The following is a 26,020-nucleotide window of genomic DNA, read 5'->3' as shown; positions in this document are numbered from 1 at the left end:
TTTCCTAGTAAGTACAATTTGGTGTTTTAGCAATTGTATTAGGAGAAGGCGTTTCTCCTTCTTTATCATAAAGGAACCACATAAATGAGAAATAATGTTACAATTTTAATATTTTCTTCTCAGTTATACTGAAATTCATTTTTAAAACTCAGTACATTTTTATCAATTTACAGAGTTCCCATGTTTTAAAATACAAACAATAACCTAGATTCTCTCAGCTGAGTAAGTTACTTTTAGGATGTAAACTATTTTTGGAAATACACTTGTAAAACATTTACCCATTGCAACAGTGCATTAGATGCCACCTTTTAATTTTTATATTTGTATTAAATAAAAATGCATGTGCCTTACATAGGGCCATATCAGTGCTTTGTTTTGTTAAATGTAATAAAATTTCCAATTGACCCAACAATTACTTGCGTATTTTGAAATGCATTTGTTTTCTCTAAACAAATAAGATTGCACTTTGACTCTAAAGATGCAGAATGAATGATTAATGCTTTGATGAAGGACAGTGTTATATCTAATTTTGTGTTAATCTGGATAAGGAGACTGAAACTGACCGCAAAACAGTTAACTTTAGTTGATCAATTCTTACTTCTACTTACCCACCCCAAAAATAATTTTAAAAACATTATCACTACTAAAATTATCAATCAATCAAACAAACTGCTTTTTTCTAATTGGAGGCTATTGCTTATTCATGTTTTTCTAAATATAGTTGATCACAGTGTTACTAACATTTCATATCCTGAAGAACAGAAGAAAGCAAAATCTACTTCCCTCATCAAGATTAATCTTTAATTATAAACCAAGCATGCAGATACTATGTATTAATACTTTTGCAAGAGCATTAATTATTTCAGTGAAGAATCATTTTTTTAATGACCCCTGTTGAGTGTAGAAGATCTTGTATACTATTCAGTGTAGAGGATTCAGTGTACATGCATCGCTATCCATCAGCTACTTTCCAAATGGCGACCATGACAGTAACCAAGTGGTTGCTATGATTTTGCCAAAGTTTATGATTTTATAATATAAAATTTATGTCCTCAGATAATTTTAAACTCATATTTGTAAGTTTTTATGACTGCAGAAATATCCTCACAAAGGACTTGAATATGAACTCTTAAGATTTCTTCACACTGGCCAGGCACAGTGGCTCACACCTGTAATCCCAGCACTTTGGGAGGCCGAAGTGGGCTGATTACCTGAGATCAGGAGTTCCAGGCCAGCCTGGCCAACTTGGTGAAACCCCATCTCTACTAAAAATACAAAAATTAGCCTGACGCAGTGGCATGCCTGTAGTCCCAGCTACTCGGGAGGCTGATGCAGGAGAATTGCTTGAACCTGGGAGGTGGAGGTTGCAGTGAGCTGAGATTGTGCCATTGCACTCCAGCCTGGGTGACAGAGCGAGACCCTGTCTCAAAAAAAAGAAAAAAAAAAAGATTTCTTCACACTATTGGTTTTGATGAGTCATTTAAGCTAGTGTCAGCCTTTCTCAACTTCTGTTGGATGAAATGCACACCCCCTCCTCCTCAGCAAACACGACTATGTCCATATCTGAACGCTCAGTCTCACTTCACTGCAAATTATAACCTAGCTATTTCTTTGAATGAGTTGAATCTCTAAAGTTCTGTGCAATAAAATCCTCTGACAACTAAGCCTAGTTTTTCCCTTGAATGGCTACAATCTAATTGTATATGGAAGTATTTCTTTTTTTTTTTTGAAATGGAGTTCCACTCTTGTTGCCCAGGCTGAAGTGCAATGGCACAATCTTAGCTCACCGCAACCTCTGTCTCCCAGGTTCAAGCGATTCTCCTGCCTCAGCATCCCGAGTAGCTGGGAATACAGGCATGCACCAGCATACCCGGCTAATTTTTTTGTACCTTTAGTAGAGACAGGGTTTTTCCATATTGGTGAGGCTGGTCTCAAACTCTCAACCTCAGGTGATCCACCCGCCTCGGCCTCCCAAAGTGCTGGGATTACAAGCGTGAGCCACTGCGCCCAGCCGGATATGGAAGTATTTCCTAGAAATGTATATTGCTACTTCTCTCTTGCACACTCTGGGATGTGGAAGCATCACACAACGGTGATGTGTAATTGTGTACAGTCCAATTTGATTTTCTGAAATTGGGAAGCACAAATTCTCTCTGGAACAATTTCTTTGACTGGTTCACTGTAGAAAGGAAACTTGTCACCATGCCAAAGACAAAACTGCTGCTGGGTTTAGTTTTGAATTTTATAAAGTGAACAAGTGAAAAATATATACACGTTCATTTCAACTCAAGTTATGAATTATTAAATGAATATATAATTGTATCCAGTTTTACCCTCAAGCTTAACCAGCAAAGATATCTTCAGCCCATGTAAAAAGGTTACTTCATGTTTTTTTTGAAAATTATGAGCAAGCTGCCAAACATCACTGAATTTATATGCTTGTGAGAATAACAATCTGTCTATAAAATCCTACAGTGAAAAGTAAAGCAGCATGCGAGTTTTGTGCAATGTATCTTTTATCTTCTAAAATTTGAACTTACACAAGCATTTCCTAAGCATCGTCTCAAATATCTTCTTCATCCTCTCTCATCTTCTAGTCCAAGGTTGGCTTGGGTGCTGGGAAGCAGTTCTAGTGAACATCATTAAGTAGCATATGTAAATGTATCTAGAAACAGAATCTTCATGTAGAGATCCAATCCTCCAAAGATGCTTTATCGACAGAACAATAAAGGAGTCTTTTTTTTTTTTTTTTTTTTTTTGAGACAGGGTCTCAGTCTGACATCCAGGCTGGAGTGCATTGAGCGATCTTGGCTCACTGCAACCTCCGTCTCCTGGATTCAAGTGATTCTCCTGCCTCAGCCTCACCACTAGCTGGGATTACAGGCGTGAGTCACCACACAGGGCTAATTTTGTGTGTGTGTTTTTAGTGGAGATGGGGTTTCGCCATCTGGAACAGGTTCATCTGGGACTCCTAATCTCAAGTGATCCGCCGGCCTCGGCCTCCCAAAGTGCTGGGATTACAAACGTAAACCCTGGCCCAAGGAAGTCTTATTATAGGGAAAATAATTACATGCGATTCCAAAACCTTGGTGGGGAACCAGGGCCAGTCTGTCCAGCTGAGCAGGTTGTGGCCTACACACAGGACTCAGCTGAGGGAACATCTATTTATCAAGCCACATGCTCTGGAGCAAGGCTCTACCTGCCCAGGAGTGAGGCCTAGCTTTTGAAAATCTGAACAAAGACGTCTATTGAGCTTTATCAGCTCAAGACACCAAGGAGCTTTATCAGCTCCTTGGGGCAAGGTTGTTGAGCTGAACGGGAAGGGCTCAGCCCATTCTAAAGGCTTCTCCATTAGCCAGAAGAGATTCCTTGGCTAATCTACAGAAAAGTGTCACATGGGATGGCAACAGCTGTGTGAGGAACTTTCCCATTCTAATAGATACCTTCATTGTGCCATCTGTAAGGTAGGAATTATGAGAAACATTCAGAGGAAGACTGTGTGAGGAGATGCTTTTAATTATTTACAAAAATTATTTGAAGGAATACAACATGCCCTGTTAGTACAGGGTAATAGCATACCCCAAATTCTCCATCTGTTGGGAGATGCTATGAGGCTGGTTTGATGAAAGGAGGAAGGATGAGCAGTGGGAATAGCAAAGCACAAAGAAGCAGAAAAAAAGCTACCCAAGAATCTGTGTGCTGAACAGAACTTAGCACAAGACTCTCACACTTCATGGCAGAATGGGCCAGATGGAGCAGGGAAACAGGATACAAAATGTATCCCAATACAGAATAATTACAAACAAAAAAAGGAAATCTGGGGAGTGGGGGACCGGAGGAGTAATTACTAATTCCCAGGCTACACATGATCCTTCTCTGTGGAAACCATGTGCCTAATAACAGAGAGAGCTTCCCAGAGAAAAGCAGCTCCACCACTCACCCTGAACACTGTTATCATTCTTTGTTTTTTTTTTTCTTTTTCTTTTTCTTTTTTGACACAGAGTCTCACTCTGTCGCCCAGGCTGGAGTACAGTGGCATGATCTCAGCTCACTGCAACCTCCGCCTCCAGGTTCAAGCAATTCTCCTGCCTCAGCCTCCCAAGTAGTTGCGATTACAGGCACGCACCACCACGCCCAGCTAATTTTTGTATTTTTAGAGACGAAGTCTCACCATTTTGGCCAGGATGATCTCAATTTCTTGACCTCATGATCCGCCCACCTCGGCCTCCCAAAGTGCTGGGATTACAGGTGTGAGCCACCACACCTGGCCTATTATCATTCTTTCAAGAAGTTGTCAGAGGGCCTGTTCTCATCAGTCTGATACATCACTCCCTGTTAGCGTAGGTCAGATGGTGTCTTCTGCCTCCCCGTCTAGCCATCATGTCCACGCCTTCAGCCTTTCATCACTACCCACCACTCTTGGCACAGGCTCAACACCTCTTCCAAGTCTATGTTGGCTGAGCACTTTCATTTTAATGTACAAAGTGTGACAAAGTATCATAAATGCTTTTAACACATACTGAAGCATATATTCAAATGAGTGCTGCCTTTCTCAAAGTTCGTTGTCTTAGGAGGACTCATCCTAACACTGCTGCCACTGTGCAGGATACCTTTCAATCTCTTCTTTTGGAATTCGATTATAAATTAATAGGTGATTGCTTTTCCACATTGCTCATTATATTGGCTACAAATAAATCCTTACCATTAAAAAATCCCTTTTTAATCTGACCTTTGACTACTTCCTTTTTGTTAAAGGCTGTTCACAGCCACCCCTTCTCCCATTGCTTGTGCTCTGGTCATGCTGAACACTGCAGTTCCTAGAAGCCTCTGTGAATTTGCATATGCCAATTCCCTCTGCCAGAAAGATCATCCTCTTGTTACTAAGCTCAAGATCTCCTCATTCAGAAAACCTCTACTGCCTTTATCTCCCACTCTCTAATCTGTTTAGCTCCCTTCAATTTGGCTGCACCTTAAAAGTACCAAGGTCACCTCAATCCACCAAATTCTTTATTGTCTTCATTGCTCCTCTCCCTAACCAGTTGATAAGTTCTTTGAATGCAGATACTATGTCTTTTTTTTCCTGCATCCTCGGGGCCCAGCAGCATTGATTTATTATATTGTTCAATAAAGATTTACTGGCCAGGTGTGGTGGCTCCCACCTGTAATCCCAGCACTTTGAGAGGCTGAAGCAGGCAGATCACTTAAGGTCAGGAGTTGGAGACCAGCCTGGTCAACATGGCGAAACCCTGTCTCTACTAAAAAATAAAAATAAAAAGATTAGCCGGGTGTGGTGGCACACGCCTATAGTCCTGCTACTCTGATGGCTGAGGCACAAACCTGGAAGGCGAAGGTTGCAGTGAGCCAAGATCGTGCCACTGCATTCCAGCCTAGATGGCAGAGTGAAACCCTGTCTCAAAATATATATATATATACATATATATCAAGCGGGCATGGCAGAGCATTTCGAGAGGCTGAGGCAGGAGGATTGCTTGAGGCCAGGAGTTCGAGACCAGCCTAGGTAAAATAGCAAGACCCCATTTCGAAATAAATATTTAAATAAGTAAATAAAGATGTATCAAATGAATGGATACTTGAAAGAAGTGGGTAATCTAAAATGACAACTTTGAAAGTAAACATTCATTTGACTGAGTCCTAGGTGAGTTCAAGAATTACTGGATTATTCAATAAATGCTTTTACACAAACTCTTTAGTCAGTTTAGTAAAGTCAGACTCCCTATTCATATCATAAGCACATACACAAAATGCCAATTGGATTTAATATTCATATGTAAAAAAAAAAAAAGAAAAAGAAACTATAAGACCACCAGAAGAAAACAACAGTGATGGGCCAGGCGCAGTGGCTCACTGTAATCCCAGCACTTTGGGAGGCTGAGGCGGGCGGATCACGAGGTCAGGAGTTCAAGATCAGCCTGGCCAAAATGGTGAAACCCTGTCTCTACTAAAAATATAAAAATTAGCTGGGCGTGGTGGCAGGCACCTATAATCCCAGCTACTTGGGAGGCTGAGGCAGATAATTGCTTGAACCCAGGAGATGGAGGTTGCAGTGAGCCGAGATCACGCCACTGCACTCCAGCCTGGGCGACAGAGTGAGACTCCATCTCAAAAAAAAAAGAAAAAGAAAACAACAGTGACTATATAATTTTAGTGTGAGGAATGCCTATTTAAACATAACACCAAAAACTACACAAGAAAAGGCTGACCATGGCTCTGAGCTAATGTATCACTCTCCAAGTGTTACCTGCTATGTAGGGCATAAGGGCTGGAAGCCATGCTTTTTTTTCCACGGAATTTTTCCCCAATTTTTAAGAGCTTAAATATCTGCCTATTCAAGGAAACAATAAGTAATTGTAAAAATACCCTAAATCTTGTCCAAAAAGTCTGGAAACACAGGGAATACAGTGGGTTTTTTTGTTTGTTTGTTTTTTGAGACAGAGTCTCGCTCTGTCATCCAGGCTGGAGTTCAGTTGCGCGACCTCGGCTCACTGAAACGTCCACCTCCCAGGTTCAACCGATTTCCCTGCTTCAGCCTCCCAAGTAGCTGGCATTACAGATGTGTGCCACCACACCAAGCTAAATTTTGTATTTTTAGTAGAGGTGGGGTTTCACCATGTTGGCCAGCCTGGTCTCCAACTCCAGATCTCAGGTGATCCGCCCACTTCAGCCTCCCAAAGTGCTGGGATTACAGGCGTGAGCACCACGCCTGGCCTACAGTGTATATTTAACATCGTATTTTGGATTAACAATTCCATTTATTTCTTTAGAGACACTTACCTAAGACAGTATGTGGAAGTCAAAGGAAAATATATTGAGCAATATTATTTCGAAAAGTTACTAATACATTGTTTGAAAATAAATTAGTCCTATGTTTCTGACTTTTTGAACAGCTATGAAGTGTTGTCCAGTGCTTTGGGAGGCCAAGGCGGGAGGATTGCCTGAGGTCAGGAGTTCAAGACTAGCTTGACCAACATGGTGAAACCCTGTCGCTACTACACAAAAATTAGCCAGGCGTGGTGGTGCATGCCTGTAATCCCAGCTACTTGAGAGGCTGAGGCAGGAGAATCACTTCAACCCGGGAGGCAGAGATTGCAGTGAGCCGAGATCGCACCACTGCACTCCAGCCAGGGCGACAGAGTGAGACTCCATCTCAAAAAAAAAAAAAAAAAAAATTGAACAAGGCCGGGCGTGGTGGCTCACACCTGTATTCCCAGCATTTTGGGAGGCCAAGGTGGGCAGGAGTTCACTTGAGGCCAGGAGTTCAGGACAACCCCGGGCAACATGGCAAAAACCTGTCTCTCCAAAAGTACACAACTTAGACATGGTGGCACATGCCTATAATCCCAGCTACTCCAGAGGCTGAGGCACGAGAATCACTTAAATCAAAAAGTGGAGGCTGCAGTGAGCTGAGACCATGCCACTGCACTCCAGCCTGGCAACAAAGTGAGACCCTGTCTCAAAAGAAAAAAAAAAAAGGAACAATCTAAAAGTTCAATAAAGGATTGTTTAATATATACATTATCCATAATGAAAATAATAGCATTGGAATGTATTTATTGACTTGAAAAAGAGTTCATAATATATTTTATTTATTTATTTTTATAATATAGATTCCCATATCTTTCCATAGACTGTAGAGGGTGAAGCCTCAGAATCTGTATTTTTATTTATTTATTTATTTTTGAGACACAGTCTCACTCTGTTGCCCAGGCTAGAGTGCATGGCATGATTTTGGCTCACTGCAACCTCCACCTCCTGAGTTCACGTGATTCTCCTACCTCAGCAACCCCAAGCAGCTGGGATTACAGGTGCCCACCACCATACCCAGCTGATATTTGTAATTTTAGTAGAGACGTGGTTTCTCCACGTTGGCCAGGCTGGTCTCGAACTCCTGACCTCGGGTGATCCACCCACCTCAGCCTCCCAAAGTGCTGGGATTACAGGTGTGAGCCACTGCACCCAGCTCATATTTTAAATGAAAAGAAGAAAATGGAGATTATAAACCACTAAGTACATTATCTGATTTTTATAAAGACTTATATGTGCAATTTATACATAAAATATATATGTGTGTGAATATATATATATAATCTGAAAGGCTATACATAAATATATTAATAATAATTATCTTTTTGGCTTACTTGTAGTTTGTAATGTTTCAACAATAAGTATGGATAATTAACAAGATAGGGATAAAAAGATAAGTAATAGGATGGCTTACTCGAAACCAAAGCAAACACTGATCAAGCTTATTAAATAATAAAGTTACTAAAATGAAGAAGGAACTGAAGATCTTAAAAAAAAAAAAATCACATAACTATATATGATTTCCAATGATTTTCTGCCACCCTGTGGGGAATTCTGCACATTGCAGAACTGAAGAAGCAAAGTATGAAACTACAAAAACTTCTGTAAATCAAGATGAAATTTCTTGGCCCAAGTAGTTGTTTAGCTAAAGCTCTGTTGATCAGTTTTGTTTTCTCTACTAGCTATTTAGTGAAATTGCTAGACTAGGATAAAAAGAATACCTAATACTTAAATGTGATTACAATATGACAACCAAGGTCCTAATACATATATATGAATTCATCTCACAAAAACCCTATAAGGTAGGTACTATTTTCTTCCCATTTTATCAAAGAGACGGACTTTAATCTGCCACTGGTGGGTAAATGTTGCCAAAGCAATGTGAAATCCAGGCAGAATGCTGCATTTTAAGTCAATGATTTAAATTTTTGAGCTTTTCTGTTCCCCTCAGGCCTGATCGTACCCCAATGGAATCACCCAAATACTTGATGCTGAGCCTTTCTATGGATTTATCAGATGAAACTTTGGAAAGGGACTTTTTTTTTTTTTTTTTTTTAAGACAGGGTTTCGCTGTCACCCAGGCTGGAGTGGAGTGGCGCGATCTTGGCTCACTACAACCGCCACCTGCCAGGCTCCAGAGAGTCTCCCACCTCAGCCTCCCAAGTGGCTGGGACCACAGGTGCATGCCACCAAGCCCACCTAATTTTCTTCTTTTCTTTCTTTCTTCCTTTCTTTCTCTTTGCTTCTTTTCCTTTCTTTCTTTCTCTGTCTCTTTTTTTTTTTTTTTTTTTTAAGAGATGGGGTCTCGCCATGTTGCCCTGAGGTCTGGCGATCTACCGACTCGGCCTCTCAAAGTGCTGGGATTACAGTCATGAGCCAGCACGCCCAACTGAGAGAGACTATGATGTTCTCCAAACAAATCTCATTTGGTTGAAACTCTACAGCTGAGTATGGTCTAATTTGAGTAGTTTACCTTGAGTACTCTAACCATGGTCTATAGACCTGGGCTAGACCTGGGCTCTTCTGAGAACTGTTTGCAAATGGTCCACAGAGAGAGAGTAGAAAAGTCTATGGCAATTTTGCAGGTAATTTTATGGCTGTTAACTCTAACGATAAAAAGTTTTGACTTGGACTTTGTATGTCTTTTCATTTTTCTGTTTTATCAACTTGTCAAAAACTAATTGAAAATTGAAAAAAATAAACCGACCGTTCCCCCAGTGAAGAGAAGCACTGCTGTAAAGCTTTTCACACTCAAATATTACCAAACTCTAAGGTCGCTTCTGAGGCCTAACTCCCCAAAATGAGGCCTCGGATATTTTTCCTCGCCTTATTTCTTTTTTTTCTTTTTCTTTTTTTTTTTTTTTTTTTTTTTTTTTCCTTTTTCCTTTTATTTGAGACGGAGTTTTGGCTCTGTTGTCCAAGCTGGAGTGCAATGGCACGATCTCGGCTCACTGCAAACTCCAACTCCGCCTCCGCCTCCGCCTCCGCCTCCGCCTCCGCCTCCGCCTCCGCCTCCGCCTCCTGAGTAGTTGGGATTACAGACGCGCGCCACCACGCCCAGCTAATTTTTGTATGTTTAGTAGAGACGAGGTGTCACCATGTTGGTCAGGCTGGTCTCGAGCTCTTGACCTCCGGTAATCCACCCGCCTCGCGCCCTCCCAAAGTGCTGGGATTACAAGCGTAAGCCACCGCGCCCGACCTCCTCCCCTTATTTCATCCATTTTATAATTCACATTATTATTGATCGCTGATAATTGCACCTATTGTAATGATACTGATAATTGCACCTGTTGTAATAATATTGATATTGATAATTGCACCTATTGTATTACAATATTATTATTGATATCGATAATTTCACCTACTGTAATGATCAATAAAGGCAGGCAGAAAGAAAACAAAAATAACTGAAACTACCAGGCAGCGTCCCTGCGGACAGCAAAGAGGGAAGAAACGCCTTGAGGCGTAGTAACGCCACCAATAAGGAGTCGACGCGACGGGTCCGCCCACAGGCAAGGAAGGCCGACCCCGCGAGTGCAGGCGCGAGCGCTAGCCCGTGACGTCTGAGGGGGTTGGGGGGTTGCTGTGTGGGTTTCAAGAAGACGCCACGCCTCCGCCGCCGCCACGCCTCCGCCGCCTCCACCGCCGGCTGCCGCGCCCGGAGGAGGTCGGGATGTTATCACTTCCGCTGGGGCCTCTCACTGTGTCCGGGTCAGCTGCTGCCGCCGACGCCGTACCGCTGCGGCCGGGGGATTGGGCCGGGGTCTCCACCGCCGACCGAGGGGAGCGGGCTCCGCTCGGCCCTGCTTTTTGCGACCTGGCCGTCAGCCCCACGTCGCCGGCCTGGAGGGGCGAAGAGGACGAGGGGGCCAAGGCTTCCTCCGGGGTGAGTGCGGCCTGGGAGAACTCGGCACGGTGGCTCCGGAGCTGGACTGGGAACCGGCCTAGGGGCGAAAGTCTGTCGCGCGTGCCCACGACGTCCGGGGAGAGGAAACTCAGAGTTACCCTTGGTAGGGGGAGCCATAGAACCTGCTCGGGAGGTGCTTCCTGGATCCCCGCCCAGCTTAGGTCCCCGCCCTTGGCTTGGGTCCTGTTTGTATTTGGCAGTTTGGCCCCCCACCCCGTCGCTTTTCCGTTTCTGGTAGTTGTGCTCGGGATGGAACCTTGCCCCTCCTCCGCTCCCCCACCCTTTTACCCTGGTGTGGGTGAAGTGGCTGGGCTACGATGGTTCACTATTTATGACCAGCGTCCGTCCTGGTACAGAACAAAGAAACTTGCACTTCTGGTATGCCTCGTAACCTCGGGGAATAGACACGGAAGCAGCATAAGTAATCAGGGCTTTAATAGATCTTCCCTAGTACGCTAAACCAAATACAGAGTGTGTACGTCAAAAGCCGAGTCCCCGCGTGAATCTAGACACAACCCTTTCTGTTTAAATACCTGGCAAAATGGTTTGGATTTCTGGATGCATTTCATGCCGCTGGAGAGTTACTTGTCTGTGTGTCTTGTGAGCTCTTTGACGAAACAGCTTTTCCGGTGTTCATCAAGATAGTTACGGTGCCACCTATTTATTTAATTGAATAAACTATGTGATTGCATTTTAGTGTTGCTTTTTTCATTCTCACCTTCTCTTGATTAGGATCTCTATTTCACCTAATACCTGATTTCTTATTTTCAATTAAATGTAGTTTTTCTAACATTTTATAGGAATCTCTGCAATTGTAGAAACAAATTCTGTAATTTGTAAATGGATGTTTCCTCAAAGTTACAACTGACCTTACCCAATTAAGTTACCCCTGCAGACTAGTTTCTTGATCATTTTGCACATATTCTTAGTTCTTGTTGGTTTACATTTTCTCTAAACTCTATTCCTAGTCTTCATAATCTCTAGTGCAGCCTAATACTGCTGGGCTTAGACCGGAAGTATGACAGATCCACTTCTGCAAACGGAACTTGAACTAGATTATCATAAGTCAGTGCTATTATGGTCTTCAGGCATTACAAGACCTTTGAAGCTAAGTGCAGCCAAATCAGGCATTACAGGCTTATTCTGTATAAAATTGCCAGTGCACTGGAGACGGTGTGCTATATTAGAAACAGTTCCGGACTAGATATGGGGACCAGGATGTAGTGTCATTGCCTCGTATATAAGATAAAATGATGATAACACAAGTGTCATGCATCCCAAAGTTGCTGGTTGGAACATGAGATGATGGATGTAAAAGTGGTTAGTAAATGTGAAAAGCACTCTGGAAAAGTTCTGTCCATTCTATCTGGAGTAATGCTGGTAGAAGGAGCAATAGGGAGGAAGGTGTCAGAGAAAGTATATGTAACCAGATCTAGTAAGTTACCGGGCTGATAGATTGAAAGATGTCTTGTTACTTTGTGTGGCCAAGGTGGGCGGATCACCTGAGGTCAGGAGCAAAAAATGATAAAGCAATTAGATGAGACAAACCTGGCCAACGTGATGAAACCCCATCTCTACTAAAAATACAAAAATTAGCCAGGCATGGTCGCTTGTGCCTGCAATCCCAGCTACTCGGGAGACTGAGGCACAAGAATCACTTGAACCTGGGAGGTGGAGGTTGTAGCGAGCCGAGATTGCAGCACTGCACTCCAGCCTGGGCGACAGAGTGAGACTCCGTCTCAAAAAAAAAAAAAAGATGAAAAGATGTCATGTTACATCCTATAAAGTAAGTTTACATCCTATAAAGCAGAATACTAGTATAATGTGGTGATAGTAATATTCCACGATTATAGTTTTATATTGCAACTAATATTTCTAACTACAACAAACTGAGACATCAGTTAGTAGATTATCTTTTTAAAGATCTCAGCATTTTCAGTGTGTTCCACAGTGACAATAAATGTAACTTTTATAGGTGGTACAGTCATCTTTTGATTTATTTTCACAATTTCGAGAGAACTCAGCACCATTCTAGTTTTTCCTCTAAATTTTGTGTTAACATTTATTTTATTTTATTTAGCTTTTTTGAGATGCAGTCTCGCTCTGTCACCCAGGCTGGAATGCAATGGTGCAATCCCGGCTCACTGCAACCTCTGCCTCCCAGGCTCAAGCGATTCTCCTGCCTCAGCCTCCCTGATCGCTTGGATTACGGCCAGTGCCACCACTCCCGGCTAATTTTTGTATTTTTGGTAGAGATGGGGTTTCACCATGTTGGCCAGGCTGGTCTTAAACTCCTGACGTCAGGTGATCCGTCCCCCTCAGCCTCCCAAAGTGTTGGGATTACAGGTGTGAGCCACCACGCCCGGCTTGTGTTAACATTTCTGATAGAGCACTTCGTTTCATTGTTTGAAAACTACCCTCAAGGGAGCAATGACAAGCACATGTCTAGGATTTTTTCAAGCATGTTTGGTGATCTCCTAAACATACAGGCTGTTGGTTAAAAAGTGAACATAAATGTTTAGAATGAAACCTTTTTGTTTAAATGGGGAAGTGAAAGGCTTGCCCGGGCATTTCCATCTGCCTACTGTAATTGATTTCCGCATAAACGGTCATTACTGGCACCTATTGCAGCACGGGTATTAAACTGCATATAGTAAAATCACTGTGTAAAATTGTGTTATAATCTAAACAGTTCTAATGCGATCTTAAAAAAAATTGTAGAGACAGATCTCACTGTGTTGCCCAAGCTAGGCTTGAACTTCTGGGCTTAAACCATCTTCCCACCTTGTCCTCCAAAGGTGTTAGGATTACAGGAGTGAGCCACTGAGCCTGGCCTAAATGTGATCTTAACATTTAATTTTTGCTTATGTTGCTAAACTGCCTGGGGAAAGCTGCTTCATCCTGGTTGGATTTACCAGTACTCCTCCCCCTTGAAGCTATGTCAGAAGGAATCAATTATCTCTTTGATTTTTAACCTAAGGTCAACAACTGTTTTGAATTTATCTTTATGACTGCAACTAGTAAGTGGCATAAGGATGTGCCACCACTACCAAGAGTCAATCTATTGAGAAATCAAGTTATTCCTGTGCCAACAGGTTATTTTAACAAATATCATCTTAAAGTGTTATTTCCCATTCTAATTTCCAAAAAAAAATACATGAACAAGAAATGGGAAGCAACAACAGTTAACTTGTGAGTCAGCAGTATCCTGATTTTCTTCAAAGTGGTTGTGGTTATATTAACTCCTTTCTTGTTTGTTTCCTGTTCTTAACAGCTGTTTGATGATAAAGTACTTCCAAGAAACAGTACTCCCTCAATTGTTTAAATTGTTTTGATCTACCTAGTGTACTTTTCCCCTAAAATTCATGATGAAATGGTAGAGTAAATCTATCTATATCTCTCTCCCCAAGTTCTGTTTAACTAGATAATTGATTATCCTCAAACTAAATATCCATGTCTATGTGCTGAGGTATTAACACATGATTCAATATGATATTAAGGTAAAAATGGAATAAATAGGCTGAGATAGCTGAAAGACTTGGGCTGCCTGTGTTCCGAGGAGCTATTTAGTTTTTGTTGTTGTTTGTTTTGTTTTTTGTTTTGGTTTTGTTTTTTGAGACAGAGTCTCCCTTTGTCGCCCAGGCTGGAGTGCAGTGGTGCAATCTCAGCTCACTGCAACCTCCGCCTCTGGGGTTCCAGCGATTCTCCTGCCTTAGCCTCCATAGTAGCTGGGATTACAGGCAGGCGCCACCACGCCTGGCTGATTTTTTGTATTTTTTGTGGAAACGGGGTATCACCATCTTGGTCAGGCTGGTCTCAAACTCCTGACCTCAGGTGATCCGCCCACCTCAGCCTCCCAAAGTGCTGGGATTACAGGTGTGAGCCACCACGTCCAGCCTCAAGGAGCTGTTTTCACAGAGACAAACTTGTTCCATTGGTTAAGCAGCTGAAAGGAATGGATTGTCTTCTAGAATTTCCCAAGATAAACCTTTCCTCTTACCAGTGAGGAACAATTTTACAAACAGAAATTAATATTGCTGGTGTGTAGGTTCCCACAGAATATTTTTGTTACATTTTTATGGGGTAACACGTGACAAATCCTATTCGTGTAGTTTAATAAGCAAAATAAGCCTAAGAGATTGAGCAAAGGTTTGCTGACCAGTGTCCATACCCTACAGGTAAGTATTATTTACTTAATTTTTATAGGCCTGTTACGTGCTAGGCACCATGGTAGGTGTTGGGAATATTTTGGATACAACTTTCAGTTTCTACTTTTATTTTTGAAATGCTAAATATTTTTCTGAGTATTTGAGATATTTGAAAAAGACACCCAGACAACATCCTGGTATTTTTTTCAACACACAATAAAAAGGTACGACAAGATAATAGAAAGCTTTTCTGATTATTGAATTTAGGAAAAAACATCGTTCGCTTTAGAGTGAGTACCAAAGACTTAAGAAAAGTTAAACATTGGGAAATGCAGTAAATTAAACATCTAGAAAAGACTTACCAGTTTTCAGCCTTTAGTCATAGAATGCTTTGGTCTCACTTGAGCATTGTAATTCTAGAGTAGTAAGTATTTTCACCATTTGGGCTTGTTGATTGTAATTGTGGGCTCCTTTCTACTATTTCTGTTCTAAACAGAGGGGATTGTTTGGTAAGGTAGGTGTCCCTCTTTTTGTTTATTTTTCCCTCCCAACAGAGAAAGTGCTAAATAAGTAAAGATTATTTTAAATGTTTTTCATTAACTTATCAAAACTGCCTAGATCATTGTTTTCCCAGAGAATTAAAAACCTTACTCCTATATGTAAATGACTTTTTCAAGCAAATAAGTTGGTGTGGAAAAGTCAGCATCTACCATTTTTTTTCTGTGCTAACAAGTGTATCATCAAACATTGAAACCTTTTGGGAATGTTTAAAACCTTCTCTTGAGTATAAGTAAAAATTCAAACTGGGAAGAGAGCCTTCCAGCCTTGGCAGAGATACAAATTTAGTTTACCTTGTGAAATCTAACACTTCAGGATATTTCCAATGTAATTTTGTCATTACGGAACATAAGGCTTTTTTCTATGTAACTTTGTGCATCTTTTGAATGTTGACGTAGCAGATAAGATAGCTATAGGACATGACCACATTTTTCTTTTAGAAGACTGGTTGATGTGAATGGCTGACATAATTGATTTTATTTAATAAATACCTTTTAAATTCACAGATAGTATTGTTTTAAAAATCAAATGGTATAGACGGACTTACTATGAAAAGCATTAGTCATTTTCTGTATTTCACCCTCTTTCCTCTTCTACTGGTTTTGCTCTGTCACCCAGGCTGGAGTGCAATGGTGTGACCTCGGCTCGCTGCAACCTCCACCTCCCAGGTTCAAGCGATTCTCCTGCCTCAGCCTCCCAAGTAGCTGGGATTACAGGCGCCTGCCACCACATCCGGCTAATGTTTTTGTATTTTTAGTAGAGACTGGGTTTCACCGTGTTGGCCAGGCTGGTTTTGAACTCCTGACCTCAAGTGATCCGCCCACCTCGGCCTCCCAAAGTGCTAGGATTACAGGCGTGAGCCACCGCGCCCAGCCTAGTGTCAACGACTTTTAACTTTATTTTTAGTACTGCTAGTGATGCTCCGTATCTCTTAAATATGTTACTGCAAAAAGAAAAGAAAAGAACAGAAATATGTTACTGCTGTTTGTTGAATAACTTTAGACATCTATTGACTTGAATGTAAATGAACTAAATACTTGTGTATACCTCTTTCCTTCTATAGTTTTCACTGTTTTGTTGCATTGTTAACCAGTTGATCTTTACCTTACCTAAACTTCTATTTCTTACTCCATCACCAGAGGGAGTATCTCTAGATTTCTTACTTTTAAAATGAGGATATTGGCACTCACGTGATTCCTTGGAAAAACTAAAACTAAAGTTCATGGCATATGTTAAAATATGTAGTTGCATAAAAGGGCATTCACCAAGTTCAGTGTTTGAAAACATATGCCGAGCTATATGAGAAGGGCATAGTATAGATATGAAACAAATCAAAAGATTGCATAATTCATTTACGGGACAAGTTATTGAATAGACTTCTTTAAGTGGCTCAGGAATTGTGGCATCAAACTATTGAGAAGGAAATATGAAAGACAGCACACCACCTGACTCTGCTGAATCATGAGTTTAAATATTATTGATTTACTATTATTTACTGTCTAGAATCAACCTCTATCCAAGGGACAGAAAATTTAATTATGAGTCTGTAATAAAGAACATTTTTATTTCTTACCCCACTTCAAATTTTTTAATATAATCCATAGTATGAAATATATTTTCAATCATAACCTGAGATACTATACATGCAACTGAAAACAAGTATTTTCACTGAACAGTATCCTTACTATAAACAGTATTTAACCTTCCCAGAATATATGTAGTCTGAGTATTCTCTTTTCTTTAAAAAAAAAAAAAAAAAAATTGCAACCCTGTAAATGAATTTCATGACCAGACCATTGTACTAAACATCAAGTATGAATTAATATATAAGATTATCATGCCTTTTCAGTGGATAAAAAGTAAAGTGGAAATTAAGTTATACATTTTTCTCTCTTCATAGGACATTGGCTCCCTGGATTATCAAGAGTTTGTAGTTGACATTGAATCCAGGCTGAGGATGGAAGGTGTGGAACTTAAAGAAGAATGGCAAGATGAAGATTTTCCGATGTGAGCAATGCTTTTAAAAGAAAACAATTTTAGAACAAAACTTCAAAATTTCTTTATCGAGATGTTACTTTTTTTTTTCTTTGAGACAGAGTCTTGCTCTGTTGCCCAGGCTGGAGTGCAGTGGCGCGATATCAGCTCACTGCAACCTCCGCCTCCTGGATTCAAGCAATTCTTCTGCCTCCACCTCCCAAGTAGCTGGGACTATAGGTGTGCGCCACCATGCCTGGCTAATTTTTGTATTTTTAATAGAGATGGTGTTTCACCATATTGGCCAGGCTGGTCTCAAACTCCTGACCTCGTGATCTGCCTGCCTTGGCCTCCCAAAGTGCTGGGATTACAGGTGTGAGCCACTGCACAGCTGAGATGTCACTGAGAAACTCAGTAATACAACGCGATCATTTGATACTAGGAAGTAAAAGTTTCTTCGGAACAGTTAGATTGATTCTCTTGTATCTTACTTTCCAACCAAGTATATATATAATCTTCTATAATCTTTCATTTTTGTTTTGGTCACTTAAGTTTGCAAATTTTTGCTTTTATAATAAAAGTGTTTTAGTGTGGTTTGTTTGTTTTGTTTTGTTTTTGTTTTCATTTAAACAAGATCTGAGGGATTCCTCAGAGAAGGAGGTCTTTAGTTGTCTTTAAAATTTTTCTTTAATTTTGTGGCCAGGTGCGGTGGCTCACGCCTGTAACCCCAGCACTTTGGGAGGCCGAGATAGGCAGATCACTTGAGGCCAGGAGTTTGAGACCAACGTGGCCAACATGGTGAAACCCCGTCTCTACTAAAAATACAAAAAATTAGCCAGGCTTGGCGCGCGCCTGTAGTCCCAGCTGCTTAGGAGGCAGAGGCACAAGAATCACCTGAACCCAGGAGGCAGGGGTTGCCGTGAGCCAAGGTCGCGCTGCTGCACTCCAGCTTGGGCGACCGAGCAAGGCTCTGTCTCAAAAAAAAAAAAAAAATTTTTGTGGGTTCCCCCCCACCAAAAAAAAAAAAACCTTACTAAGTAAATTAATAAGGATTTTCTAGCTTATCTGGCCAGCTACCTTGACATGTTTGCATTTGTGTTTACAATTATATTGGCACCAGGTAGGCTAATGAAAAAGAGAGCAAAGGCAGACCTTATGTTTAAATAGTGCTTCCGTGCCATACTTGTCAGAAGACATCCTAGTGCATAATCAGGTGCCTTAGCAGTTGGATAGCTTAGCAGTTGGACAGCTGATAGGAGACCTGAGTCACTGTTGCATATGGTGGTGATAGTAAATATAGGAATGCTGATCTCAGAAGAATTGAACCATTGTTACTGTAGTCTCGTGAGTAAAAATTGAGCTTCATACATTGCATCATACATCACATTATATTTGTGCATTTCAGTCATATTTGTTTAAAATTGTTACATGTTTTATAATTGTATAAGAGCTGTTGCATAAGGAATTTATATCTACTTTTATGTGTTACCTATATATAATAAGTGTATAAGTCAGCTCTGACAGTCAGAATTTTTACTTTGAAAGTGTAGCCAGGCATAGCAGCTCACGCCTATAATCCTAGCGCTTTGGGAGGCCAAGGCAGAAGGATTGCTTGAGACCAGCCTGGGCAACATAGCAATACCCGGTCTCTACCAAAAAAACTTTTAAAATTAGCTGGGCATTTTGGTGTGCCACTGTAGTCCTAGCTACTCAGAAGGCTGAGGCTTTATCTTAAACACTGCTAGGCTGGGCACAGTTACTTATGCCTGTAATCCCAACACTTAGGGAGGTCAAGGCAAGAGAATCGTTTGAGCCCAAAAGTTCAAGGCCAGCCTGGGTAACATAGCAAGACCCTGTCTCTACTAAAAATTAGCCAAGCGTCGTGGCACACACCTGTAGTCTTAGATACTCGGGAGGATCTCTTGAGCCCAGGAGTTAAGGCTGCAGTGAGCCATGGTTGTGCCATTGTATTCTAGCCTAGGTGACAGACAGCAAGACCCTGTCTCAAAAACAACAACACTGCTTTATTCCATTTTCCAAATAATTATTTCTATAAGCTGTATGTTTAATAGATTGAACTTCAAAAAAAATTCTTTCTTAATTTCTGGATTAAAAAGTATGCCTGTGTCTTCTAGACCTTTACCAGAAGATGATAGTATTGAAGCAGATATACTAGCTATAACTGGACCAGAGGACCAGCCTGGTAAGAGCTTGACACTTACTTTCAATGAAATTATGGACTTTGTGTTATTTTTTATAACACATTTCTTTGTCCAAAAAAAAAAACTTGAGTTTTTATTCCATCATAGAAGTCAAAGTATAAGTTGAACATTGAGGAAAGCATTTTTAGAATGCTTTAAAAAAATTCCAAAAACATACACTTGGTTTTTGGAAGGTTTTACAGTAAAGGGGTGGAGGAGATCATTTTTAGTGGTAAGAGGTATCTATAAGGTCTGCCTCTATTTAAAAGACATTGATACTTTATTGATCTCTTGCCAACGATGTAGAAGCAATAATGATCAGAATAAAAATTTTGTGAATAGGTGCTTTGAAATTATGTTTAATTAATATTATTTTTTCCCAAGAATGGGGTAGTTAAAATTTTTCTTATTCAACTTTAGCATCTAAGCATTCCTTGTTACGTATCTTTTTCTTTATTTTCCAATTCCAGGCTCACTAGAAGTTAATGGAAATAAAGTGAGAAAGAAACTAATGGCTCCAGACATTAGCCTGACACTGGATCCTAGTGATGGCTCTGTATTGTCAGATGATTTGGATGAAAGTGGGGAGATTGACTTAGATGGCTTAGACACACCGTCAGAGAATAGTAATGAGTTTGAGTGGGAAGGTAAATGTTTCACTGTTTTTAATCTGATCTTTATTAATGCACTAAGGGATTTTGTTTGAAATACATCATTCTTTCTAAAGTTCATATATTTGTTACTAAGATAGGAAATTCTGCTAACCCTTGAATATTCTCAAGGACTTGAAAAGTGTGTATATAGTAGAGTAAACCAGTGGCTTTTTTCCCCTCTTATTTGCCCACTGCTGTCATGTTTTTTTCATAGCTGTTTCAAAAATATTTCTTGATAATTATGGCATGCTCTTTTTCAGTCAATCAAGTAAGAAACTTTTGAAGAGACATATAGTTAACAGTTTGTGGGAAGGGAGTTCTGAAAGGAGGCATTTGAGGTGACTTTTTAAGTAGGTTTGCCTGACATTGCTCTACTTTGTGAAATGACCAACTTAAATTAATGTATACTTTTAGCCCCCGAACCTAGTATTCCTTATTACTTGTAATTCAAAGGAATTGTGCTGTGTTTTACTTTGCATGCTTTCTTTAATTACAAAATTGTCTACAGTATCTTATATATAGTTGTTATAATTTTTACATATGTTTTTTCCATCTTGAAAATGATTTTGTTTTCATAGTAGTGTTTAGCATTCAGTATTTTACTGTAATAAAGTGTGATATGCTATATTTTTGGTTTCTTTTTTCTTCCCTGTTTTACTGGTTCAATAAACAGTCCAGTAGTAAGCAATACTTTGTAAAGATACTGAAATAGTTTTGTGCCTATGTGTTTTGTCTCTTCTTTCTTTAATGCTGCTGTAGTCATTTCCTGGAAGGATATTTTCCGTTAACAGCTTTGTCTTGGAAACAACTAACATGCAGTAGGTTTCCCCCTCCCCCCATCTTTTGGTAAGGACTATAATACTGAAATTTTGAAAATTATTACTACATTGAAAATCAGCTAAACTGCAATCTCAAAACATAAATTACACTTAATCATTGGTGCTTATGCTTTGGCTAATGCTAATTTAAATAGACTTCTGCATGTATACTTCAAAGTATTATAAATACATTTCTGCTTTATAAAACTGATCAAATGAGAAGTGATCATTGAGTAGTTAACCACTTCCTATCTGGTATTACAGTTAATTTATGTGCTCAACAACAACAAAATTTGCTCCAGATAGCTACTTGAAGTAACCTATAGTCATAACTGCCAGGGAGAATATTGTCACAAGTTGAATCTGGAAAGGCATTGTAAGGCCAGTGTACTAAGATTTTGATGACTCTACGAATTATATTTTCTGAACTTGTGGATATACGTTGCACTATGATTAGGTGGTTTTTGCTAAATTGGGCAATAAAAGTTAAAGAACCATGATTTCCAAAGACATAAAACAGCCTCATGTTAAGAATAAGCCTCTTCCTCCTTTATGGAAGAGAGATTCAAAATTGTGCAGATGGTATAATGAAAATTCTCTGTAAAATCTAGGTAGTAAAGTGGTTAACGTATAATTTGATTTTTGTTGTATAACAATTTGTGATTCAAAAGCTTTTTATTTTGACAGATGATCTTCCAAAACCCAAGACTACTGAAGTAATTAGGAAAGGCTCAATTACTGAATACACAGCAGCAGAGGAAAAAGAAGATGGACGACGCTGGCGTATGTTCAGGATTGGAGAACAGGACCACAGGGTTGATATGAAGGCAATTGAACCCTATAAAAAAGTTATCAGCCATGGGGGTAAGAGTTACTGAGGATTTTTCAGATTGTTTAATGCAATATCAGAATTCTTTTTTTTTGGAAGGATATCTGTTTATTAAGAGTAAATAAGCCCCGTACAGAACACAGGCGCTAGGTTGACAGACTCGTCTTTTGTAGGACATTTCTTCCTGCTAACCAGTACGTGGAGGGCTTGTTTTTTTTTGTAACTTTACACAAGGGGCACTATTGGAAAATATAGCTTTCTCAAGACATCTGATGTCAGTTTCCCATTGTTTTGCTTCACAAATATCAACAAAGTAAACCTGTACACGCTTAGCAATTTCCCAATGTTCTTTGCTGACATTACTTTTGACGTACTGTGTCAAAATTCTTAACGTCTCCCCTCCTTTGGTAAAGTAGGCAAAACCTTACAAGGAAAACACTATAATACGTGGAAATATACTGAGTTAGATTTCCAGTCAACTGCTCTATGGCTCTGAGATGCACTATATCCATAATGGTTCCTAGGACTGTGTCCACCTGATGGTTTGGAGTACGGAAAACCAACCCCTATGGCTTAAGAGTCATCTCCCATGGAAGACAATGCTGGCCTTCTGAACGTTGGGGCTCATGGGCTTGTTGATGTGGCTTTCTGGTGTGCCAGGATCCCCTGGCAGCTCCTGTATACTTCAGTCAAGCAGTCCAGCCGGGGCTTGGCACTCTAGAAGACGGGTACTACTTGGGATATCCCATGTGGTTCCACTGGATCCTTCAATAAGATGCAGAGGTAGTAAATCACCTTCTGCATGTAAATAGCCTCATTGATGACAATATCCTTGACCTTGCCCATTTCTATGACGGTAGTGCTTTCTTAGCCTAAAGCATAAGATGAAGTCATCTGAATGCCAAGGGAATCAATGATTAACAGTCTCCTGATCAATCTTCACAAAATGGAGATAACCAAGCAGACCTAAGAGGGTGATGAAGATGGCAGCAGAGAGGATCATGCTGTTCTCGCAGAGGGTGAAGAGTCCGTAGGCTGCCAGCCACACCGTGCAGGTGACAGCGGTGAGCGAATGCAGCGAGAGCCCAGGGCAGCTGAGGCAGAATTCCCGGCAGGAAGGGGAGTAGTAGCGGCGCTGCAGGGCCAGGCGGCCACCGCAGATATCCGAAAAGCTCCGCTCATCCTCCATGACACCCCAACTCTGCCGCCCGCACCGCACCGCGCGGCATTCCACTGCGCTCGCCCGCCCTAGCCGTCTCCTGCAATATCAGAATTCTAAATACTTTTAGAAACTCTGCCTAGAGATATTATGTAATTTTGAAAGAATAATAAGCGTTTCTCATTCATTTTAGAAACATGACAGGTTTAAAGTAAAAGAATAAAAGTACCATTTAAAAATGATTATATGCATACAGTAAGTTGAAAAAGTACAAAAGAATTTGTAGTGAAAGCTGTCAGGTTGGGCACGGTGGCTCAGGTTTGTAATCCCAGCAATTTGGGAGGCTGAGGCAGGAGGATTACTTGAGCCCAGGAGTTCAGGACCAGCTTGGGCAACATAGACCTCGTCTCCACAAAAAAAAAAAAAAAAATTAGCCAGGAGTGGTGGCATATGCCTGTAGTCCCAGCTACTTAGGAGGCTGGGGTGGGAGGAGAGAGAGCTTGAGCTTGGGAAGATGAGGCTTCAGTGGCCGTGATCATCCCACTGCACTCTAGTTTTTTGTTTTGTTTTTTGACCCTGTCTCAAAATGAAAAAATTTTTTAAAGTGTCTCTAGGCTACCCAAAACTGGGACTGAACAGTCTCCCTAATTTATAAACAGTGAAATGCTCTGATCTTATGTGTACAGTTCAATGAGTTTTGACAAATGCCCATATAACCATATATACCCATATATATAAAACCCATACCCCTAAAAATATAGAACATTTTCATTGTCCCAGAAGAATTCTTTAATACCCCTGCGCAATGAATACTCACCTTCGGTAGCCACTGTCATATCTACCCCCTGATTAGTTTTGCCTCTTCTAGAATTTCATATATAGTAACTAAAATCATCCTATGCACTCTTGTTTACTTTTCAGCATGCAGTTTTTGAGATTCATCCATGTTGTTGCACGTATCCACAGTACATTCCTTCTTATTGCTGAGTAGTTTTCCATTGCTTGGATAAACCATAATTTGCTTATCCATTTTTTTTTACGTGCATGTGAGTTGTTTCCAGCTTGGGCTGTTATAAACAAAACTGCTTTGAACATTCTTGTAGAAGTCATTTATGGATATAAGTAAAACTTGGACTCTTTTTGTTTTGTTTTGTTTTGAGACAGAGTCTTGCTATGTCACCCAGGCTGGAGTGCAGTGGCATGACAGCTTACTGCAACCTCTGCCTCCTCGGTTCAAGGGATTCTCCTGCCTCAGTCTCCCGAGTAGCTGGGATTACAGGTGCACGCCACCATACCCAGCTAATTTTTTGTATTTTTAGTAGAGAAAGGGTTTCACCATGTTAGCCAGGATGGTCTCGATCACCTGACCTCGTGATTTGCTCACCTCAGCCTCCCGAAGTGCTGGGATTACAGGCATGAGCCACCGTGCCCGGCCCTAAAACTTGGACTTTTTAACCTTAACTCTTAATTTGCCTTAAAACCGTGAACAAATTTTTTTTTCTTTTTTTTTTTTTTGAGATGGAGTCTCATTCTGTCACCCAGGCTGGAGTGCAGTGGCGCAATCTCGGCTCACTACAACCTCTGCCTCCCAGGCTCAAGCGATATGCCAGCCTCAGCCTTCCAAGTAGGTGGGACTACAGGTGCGCGCCACCACGCCCGGCTAATTTTTGTATTTTTAGTCGAGACGGGGTTTCACCATATTGGCCAGGCTGGTCTCGAACTCCTGACCTTGTGATCTGCCCACCTCAGCCTCCCAAAGTGCTGGGATTACAGGCATGAGCCACAGTGCCCAGCCCAAATTATTTTTTAATAGAGAACTAGTTCACTCCACACTTCTATACAGCACCCACTTTCCATACTTATGGGATATACAAAAATACAAGGTTTAAGTCCCTGCCCTTAAAAAATAGGAAAAGCCATAAAAGTTTAAGTTATAAATCCTTTCAGTCTAACAGTACCATATATAGAAGTTAACCTAGGCACATTGTAAATAGTGCTAGAATGTTAGTGGTAAGTCAGAACACAACTCACTGTAGAGCATGTCATACTACCTTAAATCCTCCTAACATAGGACGGAGGGCATATGGGTCAAGCAGATTGATTTTTTTTCAGGGTCATTTCCACTTGATTTACTCTCTGCCAGATGCATTCCCCTGCTTATTTCTACAGTCTTCATTCATCTGAAAGCAAATCACATGAATATTTGTAGTTGCATTCTTCTGCCTAATTTAATTGTACTCAGATGAAGAAAATGGCGTAATCTGCATCAGGAAGTCCACAGACATACATTATTCAGCTAGTTCACAGGAATCAAATTATAAGACCTGATTTATGGCTTAAATCTCTTATCTTTCAGAAATAGCACTTTTTTTATGGGGAAAATAAGACCACCTTATTTTATTGCATTATCACACTTAATATATTTTGTGACTGAGTGATTAAGAAAGGTAGCGAAGATTCTGATGTTCTTGAAATGTTCAAATCTTTTCATGTGCAAATTTGTAAACAATAGAAATGAAGGTTAAAGCAGAAGTATTTGCTACTAAATATTGGCTTAATATCTAAAGACTGCTGTTGAAACATACATATTTTAGTGCTGTTTTCCATTACTGAAAATTATGTCAGAGATGTAATTTAGTTTTTTGGTTTTTTTTTTTTTTTGAGACCCACGTCTTGCTCTCTTGCCCAGCCTGGAGTGCAGTGGCGCAGTCTCGACTCACTGCAACCTCCGCCTCCCAGGTTTGAATGATTGTCCTGCCTCAGCCTCCTGAGTAGCTGGGACTACAGGTGCACACCACCACACCCAGCTAATTTTTTATATCTTTAGTAGAGATGGGGTTTCGCCATGTTGGCCAGGCTGGTCTCAAAATTCCTGGCCTCAAGTGATCTGCCCACCTCAGCCTCCCGAAGTGCTGGAATTACAAGCATGAGCCACCTCGCCCGGCCTAATT

General features: G+C 40.7%; 1 protein-coding gene and 1 pseudogene across 5 annotated transcripts in view; one reads left to right on the top strand and one right to left on the bottom strand.

Annotated features, from left to right (window-relative positions):
* The first annotated feature begins 8,677 nt into the window (after nt 1–8,677).
* Nucleotides 8,678–26,020, top strand: part of BNIP2 (BCL2 interacting protein 2) — a 32,008-nt gene continuing 14,665 nt past the window's right edge. Inside the window, exons 1-5 of one of the 5 annotated variants that reach the window (XM_014341513.5) lie at nt 8,678–10,708; nt 17,336–17,442; nt 19,545–19,612; nt 20,081–20,257; nt 21,769–21,945. In XM_014341513.5, coding sequence (XP_014196999.2) covers nt 10,496–10,708; nt 17,336–17,442; nt 19,545–19,612; nt 20,081–20,257; nt 21,769–21,945 — 742 coding nt within the window. In that variant the 5' untranslated portion in view covers nt 8,678–10,495. Of the gene's footprint in view, nt 10,709–11,087; nt 11,108–17,335; nt 17,443–19,544; nt 19,613–20,080; nt 20,258–21,768; nt 21,946–26,020 lie in introns of those variants that run through there. The other 4 variants (XM_063596691.1, XM_063596692.1, XM_034938852.3 and 1 more) reach the window with 4 other exon arrangements.
* Nucleotides 22,271–23,099, bottom strand: LOC134729077 (phosphatidylinositol N-acetylglucosaminyltransferase subunit H-like; annotated as a pseudogene).

Source organism: Pan paniscus, chromosome 16, assembly GCF_029289425.2.
Source record: "Pan paniscus chromosome 16, NHGRI_mPanPan1-v2.0_pri, whole genome shotgun sequence".
In the NCBI taxonomy this organism is placed as follows: domain Eukaryota; kingdom Metazoa; phylum Chordata; class Mammalia; order Primates; family Hominidae; genus Pan; species Pan paniscus.
The sequence above is the reverse complement of the archived record's forward strand: the minus strand, read 5'-3'. Positions and strand labels throughout refer to the sequence as shown.